Source organism: Etheostoma cragini, chromosome 17 (assembly GCF_013103735.1).
Source record: "Etheostoma cragini isolate CJK2018 chromosome 17, CSU_Ecrag_1.0, whole genome shotgun sequence".
In the NCBI taxonomy this organism is placed as follows: Eukaryota; Metazoa; Chordata; class Actinopteri; order Perciformes; family Percidae; genus Etheostoma; species Etheostoma cragini.
The window spans coordinates 24,589,111-24,607,801 of record NC_048423.1 but is presented as its reverse complement, the minus strand read 5'-3'; the positions used below and the strand labels follow the sequence as shown (position 1 = coordinate 24,607,801).

Sequence of the window (18,691 nt, the reverse complement as noted above, 5' to 3'; positions counted from 1 at the left end):
ACACACACACACACACACACACACACACACACACACACACACACACACACACACACACAGCTTGAGTTAACATACCACTAATATTAAATAGTCTGTATAGCACAAACAATGTTTATTTGCAGCAACAGATCTGACAAAAAAATAATCAATTATTTAAGTCTATGAGCATTTTGTAGACTAACCAAACAATTATAGTTAAGAAAAATAACGAAATCTTAGTTCGTAATGAACAAAAAATCAGCAGCTCTAAATGTACCTAATGTTTTCCCCCAAACGCTGAACTTTATAATTGATTCTTTTAACACAGTTCCACAAATGACCCAATGGCTGTGTGAAGAGTTCGGACCTGTGGATATGCAGCCCCAGCAACAGGGAAGACGGTGGGTCGGGGGACATGCTGCAGAGGGTGTCCCAGGTACTGGGGGGTGCAGACGGTGGGGAGATGGGCCTGAATGGTGGTGTAGGGGTGGAGGCCCTGGCTGTGGGGGTGAGCCATGGCCTGGCCAGGCATGGCGTGGGACTGGTAGATTGTGGAGCCGACGGAGATGACGGGGACGACGGCTGCTGCGGTGACCGAGGCTGTGACCGTTGTCACTCCTGCAGACTCCATGTTGGCTCCGGTGTCCAGGACAACACAGGTGGACTCTGGTGGCCTCCTGCCCGTGCCACCGTTGGCCCCGCAGCGGCCAGAGGTCTCCCGCTGCTGGGCCGAGCCCCCACCCACTGATTGCTCATACAACCAGTACCATTGGTGAGCCACCTCGAACAGAACCTCTGGGTACACACCTCCACCCTTGGCTGCTTCCTCTACCGCCATACAGGCCTTCTCCAGCATTGCATTGTCCTGGAGGGACACAGGGACAGAGCAGAGTGAAGAAGAGGAGATCACTGTGGGTTATGCGTGTACTTTATTTACTACAATAAACCATGTAGTGTCTTCTTCACTAATATCTTTATCAGCAGGTTTTACAAAGCTACATAGCTTTTCAACCATGTAACGGACATCGGACTTGTGGGTGTGTTTTCAAGCGGTGTGAGAGTCCCGTACATGAAGACAGGAAAAATCGCTGCCTCCATTGCTGCCACAACAAAGCTTTTAAACACTATGAGGGTAAAAAAACACAAGCAGTGGAGTTCCCAGGAGTTTGTGTTATAGCTGACTGTTTCCTGCAACAACAAAGCACTCGCTATGTCCCCCTCCTCTCTCTCTCTCTCTCCTGTGAAATAAAGCGAAGTGAAGTGAAGTGAAGTGTGGTTGGAAATGTTGCACTCTATAAACGATCTGACGTTAAACAGTAGTTGTGAAATATGAAGTCTTGGGGGTTAAAGAACACAACAGGACATCATGCAAATGGGCTGTTTCGTTGAAACTCGATAATTGATATAGGATACACAATGGCCTTGTCAAAAATATTTTTTCCCAATTGTGTGCCTGGCGTTATGAATTATATTCTTTGTCTTACAGTTAAAATAAAATGAAAAATGCACTGCGGTGGACATAGTTTACTTTGTTAATGTGTTTACTGTGTTAATAAACCGAGGATGGGAGGAGGGTTCAATTCGGGGTTTGGCAGAATCCTAACCAGTGGGTTTGGTATTTGGCAGAACCACAAAGATCTGCGTGGTTATCAGTTGAAAAAATAAAATAAAAATCTGTACAAGAAAAGTAGGCTATACAATCTATTTCCTAACTGCTAGTTCACTTGCAAGTAGTCTCGCTTTGCCAGACCTTCCTGCACAGCGCTGCTGCGGAGGGTCTGGCTAGTTCCTGGACACAGCATTCCAGGATGGGAGAAAACGTGCTCTGGTTTATTGACATTTCTTTAAATTAATCAGAATCGTCGTGGGTACTGTGCCGTCGCATAATAGCCTTGGGAACAAACCTGTTTTGGGGGCCTAGGTTATTTTGCAGAGGGGCAGGACCCGCATCTGGTTGTTAGCGCGGCCAAGGCCTTTATAAAGAAATGCCAATAAACCCCAGCATGTTTTTCTCCCATCTCGGAATGTTGAGTGGACTCAGACCCTACTCCGCAGCACGAGACAATTCTCAACCCCGTCCCACAATACCTGCTCTTTGCACTGCACCAGGGCTCTCTGGATTTCATTAGGATTGAGGGCGTGAGCGTGTGGCAGGCAGCTCAGGGCCAGCTCGGCTGCCGCCCGAACCATGTTGGGGTCCCTGGCCCGCGATGCTCGGTCAGCAAGGGACGCCACCTCTGGAGGGGTGAGATGACCGTCCCAACACTCTACCAAAATGTTGAGGGCAGCGCTTCCAATCTCCATGGCCTGGCCTGAGAGAAGGAGTGGAGAATGCATCATGTGGGCACAAAGGAAAGATATTAAGAAAAACCTTGGTCTTTGTAGTTCTGTCTAACACACTCCCGCTCACCAGTGATCCAGGACACGTGGGAGGAGTAGGTCCTGGACAGCCAGTTGGGTGAGACAAAGTTGTGAAGCCCAAGAGCATACAGGCCAATCTCAAAGGCACACAGGTGCAGGTTTCTGTGGGGCCCCTGATGGCCCCCGCTGGCTGACGGCTGGGTGAAAATGGAGGTGGAGGAGTTTCCTCCGGCTTTGATCAGCACCGTTTTGGCCAGCTCAAAGTAAAAATGGGCAGCTGCCTCTGATGGCTGGTTGGGCACGTGGGGGGCATGGCACTCCGGACGTCGCCCTTTGTACCTGAACACAGGGAAATATGTGACATATGAATTAGAATTGAATTTAAGTTGTTCAGAATAATGACAAAACTAGATCTACTGTAAATGAGATTTGAACTTTTGTTTTTTATTATTTAGGAAAAACCATCAGAAAAAAGCAGACTGATCCTTCCAGGCAGACCTGGTCCTACTCCAACTAAGCTTTAGATCATCTCTGATCTGTATTGCTATTGTTTGACTTTTTTGCGCCCTGAGGCCTCATGCTTATTGTACGTTTGTGTTTGTTTGTTATGTTGTCCATCTAAAAAAGGTTGTATTTGTCCTCACCTGAAATGTCTTAATAACTACATTAGGGCTGGCCAATGTGGAGAAAATCAATTATCACCAAATTTTCGACCAAATACATCGATATTGATATTGTGGTGATATTGGTTGACATTTGGAGCTTTAAAAAATATATACACAAGATTTTTGATAAATAATCGTCAGTAACATGGATTTAATGACTATGTGGGTGAAAACAATTAATAGAACAATAACAGAACAGTCCGGTAAGGTACGTAGTCTCATATCACGATAGCAATATAATATAGATATATTGTCCAGCCCTACTGGACATCACATCCAACAATTTACTGGGAGCATGTGAGCAGCAGACAGCCAATCTGAAGGGTATTTAAAACTATTTCCATCAAAGCAGAATATTGCCAACTAAGGTTAATGTGTGAGTTCACTGTTTTGCCCCTGTTTGTATCTCAGCACACTGCGGAACATCTCTATACTTTCACTTTGATAATGTGATCCATGCTTCACATCTGATGTCTGCGTTTTGTTCCAGTCAGAACATCACTTTTGTTAAGATGGAGTTAGAGTTGTACATTAAGGGGTTATGTTGTAGCTGCAAAGCTACGCCGTGGCTCACTTGCACCTACTTATTAAATAAAACACACAGGGGCTACAGCAGCTACAGATCTATTAATTGGACACCACGAGAGCTGAGACTAAGCTTGGTCTGCTTGTGTGTTCTCATACAAGTTTCTGATGCTAGAGGACATGGTTCAGAGTGAAGAAATGATTAAGGAAGTTAAAGGGTAACTACAGTTTCTTTAAACTGGACCCTATTTTCCTATGTTTTTGTCTTTAAGTGACTAATGTGAACATTAATCTTTGACATTGATCCAGTATTACGCGAGATCGCTGCAGTTGCAGCAACAAAACAAGCTACAATGTAAGTTAATAGGACAATGGTCCAGCTTGTATTTAACAAGATTGCTGGTTTTTGGCCATTGACAGGATCAGATTAATTTTCTAAGTGTCTGACAACATTAGGGAAAGGATTTCTAAGGAGGTTGACCTTTCAGTTAGAGAAGAGAAAGATCCTTTTTTAAACATAAAAACATCTACGAGATTGTGTTCGCTAACCCACCAGACTCCATGTAAATAAACGTCATTTTAGCATTGTAAAACGCTACTTTGTTCAAAGTCGATAGAAACAAAATAAAACTGTGAAAATCTGCTTTTGGGTTGTCTTTTCCCTTTAACAACCATATCAACTCTACATTTGGTTAAAATATACACAGTTTATCGATTTAGATGTGAAATGTTATATATATATATATATATATATATATATATATATATGGCGTATGGTGGGATTAGCGCTAACGACTTCAGAGCTGTTTCTGGACAAACAGAAAGCTCTTAAAAAGGTCTATCTCTGCAGGGATCCTTTCCATATTGATGTTAGACAGAATAATAATCTGGCTGTCAGTGGCAAGAAAAAAAGCACTTTTAGATCAATTCTAGCCCGGTCTGTGACTGCTGGTTACAGCGTTCACGCTTAACACTGGACCCATTGTTGTTCCTATCAGTAACTTACACACAAAAACATAGTGTAAAGCAAAATATTACTCAGGGTAACGTTATTTTCAACGTGGACCATATTTTCCTAACAACACATCTAGTAAATACATTTCCATCGCAAGCTTTTTTTCTCAGTGCGAACCCGGCTCTCTATCACAGTGAATGAAAAAAGTAATGAGACAAGGAGAAATTGAAGTTACCTGGATGTGACTCCAGTTCTATAAGTAGGTTCATAGCCCACCATCGCTCTGTATCACAAAGTCAATGAAAGAATGTAAACACAGTTACAGTGGGGAGTAGGATTTAAAACAGGATACGGCCAGATCACGTACGATACATCTGTCTATTGTTGTAGTGTTGACATCAACAGGTCACATGAGATGCTCAACTAGAAATAAAAATAAAAACTATGCCATATGCATCTACAGCGGGACTCGTGTTAACCCCTTGTGTCACAGTATAGAATCAGCTTTAGCCTCCTTTATAACAAACCCTGCTGGGGACCACAGGTTGACAGGGAGTTGACTGTCTGCAAGTCAGCAGATGCCAACTGATGAGAAATCGGTCACAAGTAGACCGCTGTAAGCAGTCAGACTTTGTTTTGAATTCAATCTGATGTGTTACTGGTCATTCCAGGAACCCAGCTAGTGCTTGTACTTCATATGTCATAAGCCCTAATCGCACGGGGTTAGTATTACCTGGTGACCATTTTATTTAACCTTTATTTAACCAGGAAGTCCCTTGAGATTGAAATCTCTTTTCTGAGGGAGACCTGGCCAAGACGGCACACCAGTTTCAATTTAAACACAAATACAGCATAGACAAAATCACACGTAGAGGAAAGGAACAGGTCACATGTGGCAGTAACATTTTTGAATTTGATGGCATTTTAACATGGCCTTAAATTCATTTAATGGGACTAGATCATTTAGATGGAGGAAGTGTTTCAAGTTATTCCAAAACCATGGTTCAAAGTAAGAGATGTTTTTTCCCCCCAAGCCAAGTAAAAACCCTTGGAACCTGGTAAGAGCGCCACCTGGTGGAAAGGATATGAACACAGCTGGTATTCTGCTTGAGGAGATTACATAAACATGCCCAACATGACCTTGTATAGAAAAAAAATACAAATGAAGTTGCCCACGTAGACGGCCAGCCTCCCAGTTCATGCAGCATACAATGATAAGTACGAAAATAAGAGTTAGTTAAGAAGCTCAGAGCACTATGGTACACAGAATCTAACAGGTGAAGAGTACTAGAGGCAGCATGCATGTAGACAACATCATCATAGTCCAAAACACTTTAAAAAGGAGCCTGCACAAGTGTTTTTCTGGCGGACATGTTAAAACAAGTTTTTAATTCTAAAATAAAACCCCAGCCTTAGTTTCAGCTTTTTCACAAGCTGTTCAACATGAACTTTGAAAGTTTGTTGTCCAGCCAAAAACCAAAATACTTATATGATGAAACATTTTCAATTAAATCCCCACTTAGTGTGTTAATAGTTATATTCCCTGGGGATTGGGAACGAGCCCTTAAAAAAGGTCATAAATTTGGATTTGTCAACTTGAAGCTGTTGAAAGGCTAACTGAAGTGAAGAGGCAACTGAATATATCACAGCATCATCTGCATAAAGGTGCAGTTTAGCAGTTTGCTCGTCCTTTCCAATATTATTTCTGAATATCGAAAATAAAATAGGTGCTTTAGTCATTCGTACCATTTTTTTTTTTACTTAATCCTTAGTGAAAAATCGGCCATGTCTGTAATTTTTAAAGTAAAAATTCCCCGCAAATGACCAACCATAGCTCGCCAAACACCAAGGTCTTGTAAGGTTAGTCCCGTGCGACATGTCTGTGTTTTGGCGGCGGCGTGTATCAGTTTTTCATGGTTTTTGTTTTGTATGCGCCTTTTTATCCCTTGTGCGTACACGGATATGGGATAGGTCCCCAGATTATACTAATCCCGTGCGAATAGGGCTTTCATGACATGATGAGGAGAAAGTCTGGGCTTACCTGCTGGTGTCAGTGCTCTTGGCCCTGGCCCCGCCCCCTGCCCTGCGAGAGCCGCTGGAGGAGGAGGAGCCCAACGAATCAGACGATGAACTGCTGATGCTGTCACTGTCCTGGCCCCGCCCCCATGAAGTTGCTGCCCAGCCGCCGCGAAGCGGCCGCCGGCTGAGGGTGGGGGAACTGTCGGAGGTCGTCTCCGGAGCACTGCTGTCGATGCTCGCCATGCCTGTCCAAACAACACACACATCAAATTTTTGGCCCTCAATACCAATGGGATTTAAAAAAATATTGCAACCAAGTCCCGATACGATACTTCAATATGTCTTCAACCAAACACATTTAACTCAGTGGAGCTAGTATTAGGCTCTGCCGCAAATTGTGCTCAGCTGATAATTCAACAATCAGGTGACTAAAACATAGGAGTTAGGTGTTCGGGGTGAATGCCGATCCACGGTCAGTTAAAAAATGCCCATGTTGGCTCTGATATGATCCATCCATAAACACTAGTATGTTTGCAGGTTCATTCTGTGGATGTGAAGTTTCAGAAATATGACCCCAAAAAAATCTGCTCTGCCTATCTGATCATGTAGATGTTCTGCAAGGAGTCTATCTTTGGTAACCCTCAAGGGGCAATTTCTTGGGCAGCAAGCAGTAACCACCGGGAAAACAATAAGAAATAAATACTATGTAAAATGTAAAAATCAATATGTAAAAATCAAATTGAGTTTTTTTAAAGGGCCAGTGGCAGCAGGGACAAATCAGTTCTTAAAGGTCCCATGACACTGTGCTCTTTGGATCTGAAGTCTCTTTTATTTAGACCTTAGTGGTCCCCTAATACTGTATCTGAAGTCTCTTTTATATAGACCTTAGTGGTCCCTTAATACTGTATCTGAAGTCTCTTTTATATAGACCTTAGTGGTCCCTTAATACTGTATCTTAAGTCTACTCGGCTGCAGTCTATGGGCATCTTGAATCTGCGGATTGACGGGCAAATTCTTCAAAGTCCCAAAAGTAGGAGTAAGTTAAGTGGATTCTCTGAAAAAGTGGAAGTAGTGCCGGTGTAAAGTATGTGCTCTGTGTAGAGAACATAGAGATTGAGTCTACCAGTGTGTTTCTTCTTCTGCCGGACAGGTGAGCCCCAGCAGCGCTGGCTGTACCCACAGCGAGCCCCCAGTGCCAGCCGACTGGGCACGGTGGCCTCCGGCTTAAATGGACCCGTTTCATTCTGCTGGTCACTGGATGAAGGAGGCTTATCTGCCACTGCAAGGAAAAGACATTTACAGAGGTCTTTTACTATCTAGGGCTAAGCAATTTATCAAAACAATAATGTTATCGTGATGTGAGACCAGATACCGTCTTAGATTGGGATATTGTAATAAGGCAAGACATTTCTTAGTTTTTCCGGCTGCATTACAGCAAAGTGATGTTTTGAACTTACTAGACTGTTCTAGCTGTTCTATTTTTTTACCTACTTAGATGGACTCAGACTGCCTGCGTCAACAAAAACGCAAATGCCAAATCATGTAATGGGCGAACATACTTGTGGGTGTGTTTTGAGCTATGGTTTTGAGGAGGTGAGAGAGTCCCGTACAGGAAACAGGAAACATCACTGCCTCTAGTGCTGCCACAACTAAGTCTTAAAACATTACGAGGGTAAAAAACACAAACACTGAACTGCATGTGAGTTTGTGGAATAGCTGAAAGTTCCTTGCAACAGCATTTGCTCCTCTCTCATTAAGAACACAACAGGACGTCACAAAAATGGGCCGTTTCATTGACCGTTAAATCTGCCAAATTCTGCTTTTGAGTGTCGCGTATTTGGAGTATGAAAACAGTTTCCTGTCTTTCTGGTTTGGCACACAACTAGACGGGCAAAACTTTATTGTAAACCTAAATCAATAGGAGGGCTGGATCGATATCTGCGAGGGTACGGGTTCGGCCCCTCAGCCTTGAGTTTGACACATCCTCTACAGTAGGGGTCTTCAACATTTTTTAGGGCCAAGGAATCCTTCGTTGAAAAAAAGAAGGAGCAGAAAAGGACGAAACGCGGAGCAGTATGTCCTGTATGTCCCTTACCGGCTAACGTATTTTAAGATGGGGCAAGAATATGGAGCGTCTACCCCAGTTCATGCTAATGAAAATGTAAAATGACAAGCCAATAGGAATTCTTGGAATATGGCAAATGGCACCCAGAGAAGTTCTCACCATGCTCCCTGGTCTCTGAGGTTCTCTCTCCCGCTGTACTGTTCTGCACTGAGTTCAGATCAGCCTGATGAGCCACCTGTTCCCCAGCCACCGCCACAGCAGAGGAGGAGCTGGATGAAGGGGCGGCCACGGCGGTGGCAGACGATGAAGATGAAGGTGCGTGTTTGGAGACCCCTCCGGTGGCCGCGCTCGCCCCACTGTGGCTGGCCCCAGTATGCTTGGACGGGCTGCGCTGGCTGCCGGCTGCTGGCTTGCTGGAGTAGAAGGAGCTTAACGTCTGGGGCTTGTGGGTCTGACTCTCCCTGTCCAACAATTTATCCAGAATCTAAGGATGGGAGTTGAAGAGGAAGAGAGAGAGAGAAAGAGAAAGACACACAGGAACCCGGGAACACAGAGAGTGAGAGAGGGGGGGAGAGGGAGGGGGACGTGTTAATTAAAGAAACCGGAGGAGAAACTTCACTTCGTACACTCCCATTGCTGCCTTTGATTCTTGGTGATCTGTTGAAACATATATGTGACGTGAGATTATCTGATTTTGGAACATCTATTAATAACTGGAATGCTGAACATCGGTTAAGGTTTGTTTAGGTAAGCAAACACCATATGTTCCACCACTACCCCCACCGGTTAACCTCGAAAACATCACTCACTTAACACTTTGTGTCTGAGATGAAGTGTTGATCAATAAAAGGGTCCCATGGCATGAAAATGTCACTTTCTGAGTTTTTTTTAACATTAATATGAGTTCTACCAGCCTGCCTATGGCCCCACAGTGGCTAGAAATGGTGACAGGTGTAAATCGAGCCCTGGGTATCCTGCTCTGCCTTTGAGAAAATGAAAGCTCAGATGGGCCGATCTAGAATCTTGCTCTTTATGAGGTCATAGTCAAAATTTGACATTTTTACAGCAGAAGGCATTCGGAGCAAAGCTGCAGATAAATTGAGAGGTTAAAAATATAGGAAAAATTATGACACTAAAAGCCAAGCAGATTGAGGTAATAGAGGGGGGGGGGGGGGGGACGTACATTTGTTCGTTCACAGCCCCACCTTGAGGACTATGAATGTACTTTATTTGTGCCTGAGTAGTGGGTGGAATTTGCAACCCACCTGCCAATTTCGGAGACTTTTAGTCTTACGGTTTTTGCTGCACGAACACTTTTAGCGGAGACAAATAACAAAGAGAAAGAGAGAAATAGAGAAAGAAAGAAAGAAAGGAACAAAGAAAGAAAACAAAATCAATGGCGTTCCAACAGCTTCCTGCGCTGCTTTGGCCCCTAATTACAAAGTTGATATGCTGAGCTTGTTAGCAAACAGTTGCATGCGTACTAAAGATGTTTCCGATACAGATACCAGTATCGGAAAAGCCTCTGATACCGACTAAAATGCTGCTATCAGCAAGTACTTGAGTTTATGCTTTGATCCGATACCATGTAATTCAGCCCAGAAGAAATTCTACTTTCAAGTAGTTCATTTATGTTCTTTTTCTGTAGAAAAAGTGACTGTACTGGATAATCAAAGTTCTACAGTGTTCATTGTTTGTGGGGTTTAAGATTTTAACCTGAGACAGGCCATACAACAATGGTAGAAATCTTATCACATAAATACAGGAATAGTAGTACATAACTGTTAAAACACAATTATATATATATATATATATATATATATTTTTTTTTAGCAAGCTAGTATCAAATTGGTCCTTGGAATTGGCTGATGCACAAGTTCTGGTATTGGGAAGGAAGAAATGGGATCCCAACATCTCTAATGTAATAGCAGCAGACCCAGTGCCACACTGACATACAGTACATTTAGCTCTGGTTTGGCTCCTGCTCCAGCTGCTAAATGCTCCGCTAGTCACAGCTAGTCTCTAACTGCGTTTGCTGTTTTTTCAGTTAACGTTAATGACTTTCATTCAGAAATTACACATCTGCACCAAAGCTGAGTTTTGAGAAAGACATTTCAGATACAGTATTAGGGACCACTAAGGTCTATATAAAGAGACTTCAGATACAGTATTAGGGACCACTAAGGTCTATATAAAGAGACTTCAGATACAGTATTAGGGACCACTAAGGTCCATATAAAGAGATTTCAGATACAGTATTAGGGACCACTAAGGTCTATATAAAGAGATTTCACATACAGTATTAGGGACCACTAAAGGTCTATATAAAGAGACTTCAGATACAGTATTAGGGGACCACTAAGGTCTATATTAAAAAGACTTCAGACAAGTTCTGTCTATATAAAAGCATCCAAAGAGCACCATGTCATGGGACCTTTAATTTTGATTAAAGATTTTTATCTTTACTGTAAATGCATATCGATTCAAAAATATCAGTTATCGGTTTCATTACCTCCTAATAGCTAGTATCGGTATTGGCCTTGAAAAAACTGTATGGGTAAGGATAATGAGTCTTTAAAGTGATCTTATTCTGTATTTCCCCAGCAGAAGCCATTCAATGTTCTGTACAAGGCTCTTTTTGTGGCCTTTCCCATAGTTCCGGGTTGTTTCTGTATGTGTACGCCTGCAGAGGAACTCCGTTTGACTGCTGTACACACCTACACATGGTGGATGAATAAGAGAAAAGGCTGCAGACTGCTGTCTCTGCTCTATTTTTTTAAAGACACATAAAGGGTGCAATTTGTGAAAAAAAAGCAGAGGAAGGGTGGGGGGGTGGGGGGTTCTTGATCATGCACAGAAAAACAAAACATGCAAGAATGAAATCCCCCTTCCAATACCACCATGGATATGGTGCCAGTAGGTTGGCTTAGCTGTTTGATGAACTAATAATCTCAGAATGAAATAGCACAACGTGGTACCAACATAAAACACAGCGCTTTCAAGCCGGGAGAGGGGAGTTCACTTCGCGGCAAAAACAAACTACTTTCACCCAGGAATCGCTTCTTCCGGTGTGTTTTAATCCAAACCAACATCTTTTCCTTAAACTTCACTAATGGTTTTGGTGCCTTAGCTTAACTGTCATCCGTATAACGCTCACTTATTCAGACTAAACTCCACTACCACGGCCGTCATCTGGCGGCGCCGGTACCCGGCTCACAGTCACCTATTGGCGGCTAAACAACTGCTGCCGTTAGCCAGTGTCCTGGAGCTCTGTAGAGACTAAATACAACCAGCAACTGCTGCTCAGATTTATCCTTCTATGGCTCTATAGACTGTTAACGATCCAGCGCTGTGCTTAGTTACTAATATAACATATGGTCTGTTGGTGAAGTAGCATTGATCACTTTGCAAAAAAACAATTTTGTTACCAAAAAACAGAATCATCTTCCATGTGTAATTACTAAAAACAGAAAAAAAGTTGCATGGTTTTCAAAGCACAGCCCAAAGCTCTTGTCTTATTTCTGCCTTTGCTCTGCCTAGCTTTTTTGAAGAACACATCTCATACATGAAAAAAAGTGCCATTTTCTTATCAAATGTTAGAATGATAACTGTAACGATGGCTACCTTCTTGAGCTTGCTCTGGTCATCCTTATAGGTGATCATGAGAGCCAGAGCCAGGTCACCTTTCACCCGCCTCGTTCCTTCACACAGCAGAGGATGCTCCGCCTCGCTCACGGTGGTCTTCATGCCTGCAGACACGCACAGAGAGTGGAAGAAAGCGGAGCGATTACAGCAGGAAAGCGTGTGGGGAAACAAAAGACACAAAACATAGGGGATGTGAGAAAAGCGGGGAGGAGGGAAGAAGAGAGTGACGGAAGCGGACCCAGACAGAAATGAAAGAACAGGATGAGAATGAATGTACCAAGTGCAGCGACCGCAGCCTCGAAGCCCAGCTCCTCATCACCGGGCATCTCGTTGTTACGGTTGCGGCTTGGTGGACGGGAACCCGTTGGGGACACAACTGCACAAACAATATGGTAATAAAGTAAAAAGGGAATGTTAATTCTTGAAGTTCTCAAAAAAAGCTTGGTCAGAAAAATAACAGTGCAATTTTTTCAAGCACTACGTTGCCACTAATTTTTTTAAACTAGGCAAGACAAAAAAAACAATGAAAGTAAAGGGTACTTTCATTGTTTATTTGTCTTCACTGATGAAAAATACTTACCTAGGTAGGCAGAGTTCAACGTTTTGTATCTTGAACTCCGATGACCAGACAGTAAATGGTGCTTACCTGGGGTACACAGAACATCAAAGATGAAGCTGGCCAACATGAGAGGCAGCACAGGTCTGTAGTCGCAGAAGTTTCCGTCTCGGAGCTGCTCGGCTCTCTCTCGGATGGCCGACATCTCCACCAGGCCCAGAGGAATCTTCTTCAGCAGGGACACCACCTCCGACTCCTGGTAGGCCAGCTTTACCTGGTCAACCCACACACATGCACTCAGTTTAGTACACGTTGATGTCTCCTCATGCTATAGCAGGTCTACTCCTGGTTTGAATATAATATACCATAACCTATGTAAAAGGGGTGGGAAACAAATGGATTTACGTATGTATTACTTATTATTTTTTTGCAGATTTTTATAAATACATTCTTTTCCTTGGAATCAATTTTTTTAAAGATTTGGTCCCGGATTTCGTTGAATAGTCTGTCCACCAGAGGACGCTTTACAACGTCCCTGTCGGCAACCCAGATTAGTTTTTTTGTGTGTGTGTTTTTGTTTAAAAAGGACTTTAAGTTTCATATCTTAAGTTTGTATTTATACATTTTATTTATCAGAACTTTAATATATTTTGATGTTCCTCTGTTCTGTTGTGACAATAAAACAAATTATTATCATATTATTTTACTACAAATAACTAATGTTAGTGAAATCTGTTTATGTTGTTACGCGGTTCTGGATTCTATTTGTTTTGTTATTTATTGGCTGATATATCGGCATATCCGATTTTTAAATAACCAAATATTTGTATTAGTATCGGTCGGCCTCATTAGGCATAATCAAAGGCTTTTGAGGCCGTATAGTTGCATTGTGGGAAAACCCTCCCAACAAATGACCAGACAGCTGTCAGTAGATCCTGCCTTCAAACGCTAATGATGCTAATGGATGGTACCGCCTCGATACAATGCTTGGCAAGGATTGCATTTTTTTCAGTTACAGCTCTGCATAAACGGGATTCCATTAGGTAATAAAAAATGCATTCATTATTAACATTTATGAAATCAGATACAAATAACAATAAATGCTACTCTCTACTCTCTCTCAACCGTTCAATGCAAGTAACTTTTAGGAGGTTTAAGGTAGCTGTGAAAACAGAATGTGTGTGTGTGTGTGTGTGTGTGTGTGGGGAGAGTGAGAGACCTCCAGAGCTTTGGTAGACGCCGGGGGTCTCTGGAGTTCCAGGGAGAACATGCCGGTGCAGAAGGCCAGGTTGTGGAGCTCCAGTCGTTCGCTGAGGACAGTGAGGAGGAAGGCAGCTTTCGACAGCGTGTTAGTGGCGACCTGTGTCTGGCGGCTGGTCGACACCTTGCTCTTCTTACCCTAAATCCAATAACCAGGGAAATGAATAATGATGTCAGGACAAGTGACAACATTTTACATCTGACAACATTCACACTTTGAATTTCTTTTCAATTTTTCATATTTGTTGGTCATTTACAAACTGGCACAGTAACAATGCCAATATAAAACAGATATTAGATTAATATGGTGAATTTCCTTTATGAAGAAAGGCTCAATATCCGTTCAAGATATTGACTGATGAGTTTGGAAGATTGAGACTGTACAACAGAAGGGGGGAAAAGAAGTCAAAGGACATAGGAGAATGTGTGGCAGGGTGCTGGGACTTTATTTACCTTAGTCTGTGGCTGCTCCACTTTCAGGTCTGGAGGGTTGGCTAACAGGTCTCTGGCCAGCTCCACGGCCAGGCGGCACGCCTCATTACTGTAGCCATGAGCGTAAAGGGCCTCGGCACATGCAAACAGCACCTGCGCACACGCGCGCACACACACACACAATGTTAATATTACAATATATAATATAATGTAAATTATTTACTTTTTCTATCATAACTGACTAGAAGACTGAATAATAAAATAAAGTTCTGTGGCGTTCATTGTTTAACCTGAGCCAGGCCAACAAAGACAGAAATTATATCAAATCCTTCCAGGGATAGTAGTATACAGCTGGTAAAACATAATAAAATATATGAAACATTGGAATCAGATCAGTACTTGGTATCAGAATCGGCAAGCAAAAAATGGCATCTGAACGATACAGAGTACTGATCCAATTCCAGTTTGTCATATTTTTTTATATATTATCAGCTGTCTACTACTCTACCTGTATGGATTTCATATCATTTCAATCATACATACGTCCGTAAGGATACAGACGCAATGTCTCTTCCTTCCTTACCTCCATGCGCCCCTCCTGCTCCAGCGGTTTCATCCCTGCAAAGATGTCTGGCTCCTCCTCTTGGTGGTTGTCACTCTGCTGTCTGTCTGCCCCCTCCTCTGAGGCTGCACTCAGGTAGTATGCCTGATAGTCGTCCTCACCCACAGCATCTCCCCCTGCGGCTCCCGCTGCTACCTCTGCTCCATGGTTAGCTATACCACCTGCAGTTGCTGCCCCGCCCCCAGCCGCTGCAGCGGCGGCAGCAGACGCCGCCTCTCTGCGGCCCCGCGGAGGCTTGGCCGACGTTTGAGTGGCGCCTGATTTGGCCGTAGTGGTTGAGGTGGAAGGCTGGGTACTGCCAGCTGAGTCTACATCTTCATCTTTGTTCTGGACAGGCTCCACCTCCAGCTCTGCTTCCTTCTCTGCAGCATTGGACATGTCCATAACAACCACCACTGTCTCTTTGGAAGGGAAGCAAGGGGGACCGGTCTCTGCAGCTGAGACATGGCTGACCCGCTTGGTTTCAAACATCTTGCTCCCCGCGCTGCTGTTGCCGTACTTGCGCGAGTCTCGGAGCAAGGGGCTCGGGGAGGGCATCATCTCTGGTGGTGGGGGGAGGAACTCAAACGTGTTGCTGGCCTCAGCACCCAGAGCCAGACTGCACCCGTCGTCCAGGCTGAGCTCAGCCATATCCGGCTCTAGGGAGCTGTCCTCACTGCTGGTCCGCCGCTTGGCACTGGCATGCTTACCCCCTCCAATCCCTCCACTTCCCCCAGAACAACCTACAGATGCCCCTTTCCCACCTCCCTGTGTCAGTTTCAGCTTCCCTCCAGAGGAGGAACCAGGCCCTTTGTACATGCACTTCCCTCCTCCGTCTTCCAGGGACAGAGAGACACCCCCTCCTAGACGGACCAGCATTCCTCCCCCTCCGCTCACTGACAGACCCTTCCTCTTGGTCAGTATGGTCTCCTTGGGTCGCACTGCCACCTCCTGTTGGGACGAGTGACCTCTTCCTTTATAATCTCCCCCAGCCCCGCCGTCCGCTCTCCCCCCTCCTCCGGGTTCACATGCTTCTCCGCCTGCTCCTGCAGCAGCTTTGACTCCTCTCTGGTGCTGCACTGCCCTGGACCAGCAGAATGTGGCACTCTTCTTATCAGCACTGCAGTAGGTGATGCCTTCCAGTGGGTAGGCCACCTCCCAGTTGAAATAGCAGGACTCTACAGCGGGCTTGAAGCCCTGGAACAATTTATCCAGGGACTTGCGATGTTGTCCCCGCTTCACTATCTCTATAACTTTCAGGTGCCACTGCTTTAGCTGGCCTGCCAGTTCCAAACGCCTGAAAAAGAGGATACACAACCTTCATTATTAATCCCTACTTGTTGGTTCTTTGGAACATGGACCCTATTTCCCCATGCATCGTCTAAGTGCAGGGGGTGGTCTAAGGTGTCTCAGTGACAAACATGAAGAAAAATCTTTGAAATTGTTCCATTGTAAGCAACAACACTGTAACCGGACCGCAACAAATGTGTACTGTCAACTAGCGTCCACTGAAAGATTCTAAGTGACAGTATTATGGAAAGGATCCCTACAGAGGTAGACGTCTTTGTCAAAGAGTAAATATTTAGCAGTGTGTAGCCTGGTGTCAACAGTCTGACCTGCAGGGGCTCATGGTGGGGTCGAGCACTGCCAGCCTCCATAGCACCACCATCTCATCACACATGCTGGCACAGGCGTGAGCCGCCACCTCAGACTGGCCGTTGCTGCGCCCGGTGTGGCCACTGGCGCTGCTGTGGGACGCTGAGGTCCGAACACTGTACCACCAGCTGATGATCTGAACACACACGGTCAGACAACTCAGTGAGGTGTGTGTCAAACAATGTACAGCATAATCACAGGTTAGAGGTAACAACTAGTAAGTTAAAAAAGAAGACAATTTTACTGTAATGCAGCCTTTAAAACCAGGAAAAGACAACACATGTCATTGTAATATCGTGTCATATCACGATATTACAATATCCAAAAGAAGATGATGTCTAGCCTCATATATCCATGTTGATATAATATCGATATATTGCCCAGTCCTATCACAGGGACCTTTAAATTAAAAGGTCCACACATGGATTCTATATGGAGGTCAGAAGTTTGGAACATTGCCCACACAATGCACCGACGTTATTAAAAGTCATCAAGTTGTCCATAAAGTATCAAAAACATCATAAATATTCAGCAAATCGTAGCATAATGTTACCTAAATAAGGTGGCGCCCTATTGATTTGGGACTCAGTCCCCATCCGGACCTGCCCTGGTAAATAACATCTGTAAATATTTTTATCCTGTATACCAATGTTTCTCAAATGGGGGTTTGTGTCCCCCTAGGGGTACTTTGGGGGACTTTCTTGCTAAACGTTTTTCAGTTACAAGGCTGTAGTCACTTCTGTCTTTTTTTCTACAAGTTTGATGCTTTACACGATTTGGTTGCCGTTTTTTTTAAATTTCTCACCTATATTAATGGTTTATCTATTTTTTTTCCCCCATTCTTGCTTTTCTTCTTTACCTTTTTACTGTTTTTTTCAGCTTATTTGAATTTGTTGTCACTTTTGTCGCCCTAGTGTTAGCTTCCTTCTTTTAACTGCTTTTTCTGAATTTTTTTTTACTGTTTTCCACTTATTCTTATTTTACTTGCTTCTCTCTACCATCTTTTTCCAAGCTTTTGTCATTTTTTTCGAGGTAGGTTGTTAAGTAAGTTAAGTTAGTAAATCTATAGCTGATATGATGTCTTGTTCCTCTTTATACCAAGAATGATTCGTGCTGGGTGGGGGGTTCATGGCTTAAAAAAAACAGTTTAAAGCAAGTACACTATTGAAAAAAATAATAAGACCCACTGCTGCATACTGTATGGATGAAGGGTTAAATGAGGAGAGTGTGTGTTATTAGCAGATATGCAATATTAAAAAGGATTCATATCAGAATCTGGGGCAAAAAGAGTCACTGGAAGTTCTCTGGTTTTAGTTCTGAGGGAGCATTAGCAATCTTTCCCCACAGCCTTGAGATTTTTAAGCATTACCTTAATTTAAAAAAATTACACATGTATGAAAAATATAAATATGAGAATTGTTGAACTAGGTGGGGAAACCCGCCCCCGTTGTCAACTTAGTTTCCTTTGGGATAATTAAAGCATCTCTATCTGTCTATTAACACCAACATGCTTATGCGTGTAGTTTAAAAATCGTTGAACTGGTTTACTGTCAGCCGCTCAACCTCTTTCATGTTAAGGATGTACCTGTTCATAGGTGAGGCACTGCTCAGTGAGAATCTCAAGCAGCGGGGCAGCGTTACTGTCCCGCCTCTTAAACATCTCCCGGACGATGGACAGAAGGTTCCAGATGCCTTCTGGTTCTCGGCCCCGCAGGGGTCGCAGCAGACACGCCCACTCAGCAGCAGCCGGCGGCTCCGTGGATGACAGGTACATGGAGTTTACATCACTGTGTGAGAGACACACACACACACACACACACACACACACAGAGACACACAGAGACACACACACACCACTGGTTTTAGTCAAGTAACACATAATGTAAGAAGTAACATGTGTGATAGGGGGTAGTGGAGCCTTTATGAAATGCTTTAAAGTGGCAATAGATGCGATTTTTGCTTCAACATTTCA

General features: G+C 43.7%; 1 protein-coding gene across 9 annotated transcripts in view; it reads right to left on the bottom strand.

Moving 5' to 3' along the window:
- The window catches only part of zswim8 (zinc finger, SWIM-type containing 8), a 32,685-nt gene that overhangs the window by 2,866 nt on the left and 11,128 nt on the right, over positions 1-18,691 (bottom strand). Inside the window, exons 8-23 of one of the 9 annotated variants that reach the window (XM_034898165.1) lie at positions 18,305-18,506; positions 16,680-16,855; positions 15,046-16,360; positions 14,484-14,615; positions 13,990-14,169; positions 12,861-13,044; positions 12,492-12,590; positions 12,194-12,318; positions 9,835-9,882; positions 8,729-9,053; positions 7,628-7,783; positions 6,527-6,749; positions 4,721-4,768; positions 2,390-2,679; positions 2,068-2,291; positions 321-844 (exon numbers count right to left, since the gene is read on the bottom strand). In XM_034898165.1, coding sequence (XP_034754056.1) covers positions 321-844; positions 2,068-2,291; positions 2,390-2,679; positions 4,721-4,768; positions 6,527-6,749; positions 7,628-7,783; positions 8,729-9,053; positions 9,835-9,882; positions 12,194-12,318; positions 12,492-12,590; positions 12,861-13,044; positions 13,990-14,169; positions 14,484-14,615; positions 15,046-16,360; positions 16,680-16,855; positions 18,305-18,506 — 4,251 coding nt within the window. Of the gene's footprint in view, positions 1-320; positions 845-2,067; positions 2,292-2,389; positions 2,680-4,720; positions 4,769-6,526; positions 6,750-7,627; positions 7,784-8,728; positions 9,054-9,834; positions 9,883-12,193; positions 12,319-12,491; positions 12,600-12,860; positions 13,045-13,989; positions 14,170-14,483; positions 14,616-15,045; positions 16,361-16,679; positions 16,856-18,304; positions 18,507-18,691 lie in introns of all 9 variants that reach the window. The other 8 variants (XM_034898166.1, XM_034898167.1, XM_034898168.1 and 5 more) reach the window with 8 other exon arrangements.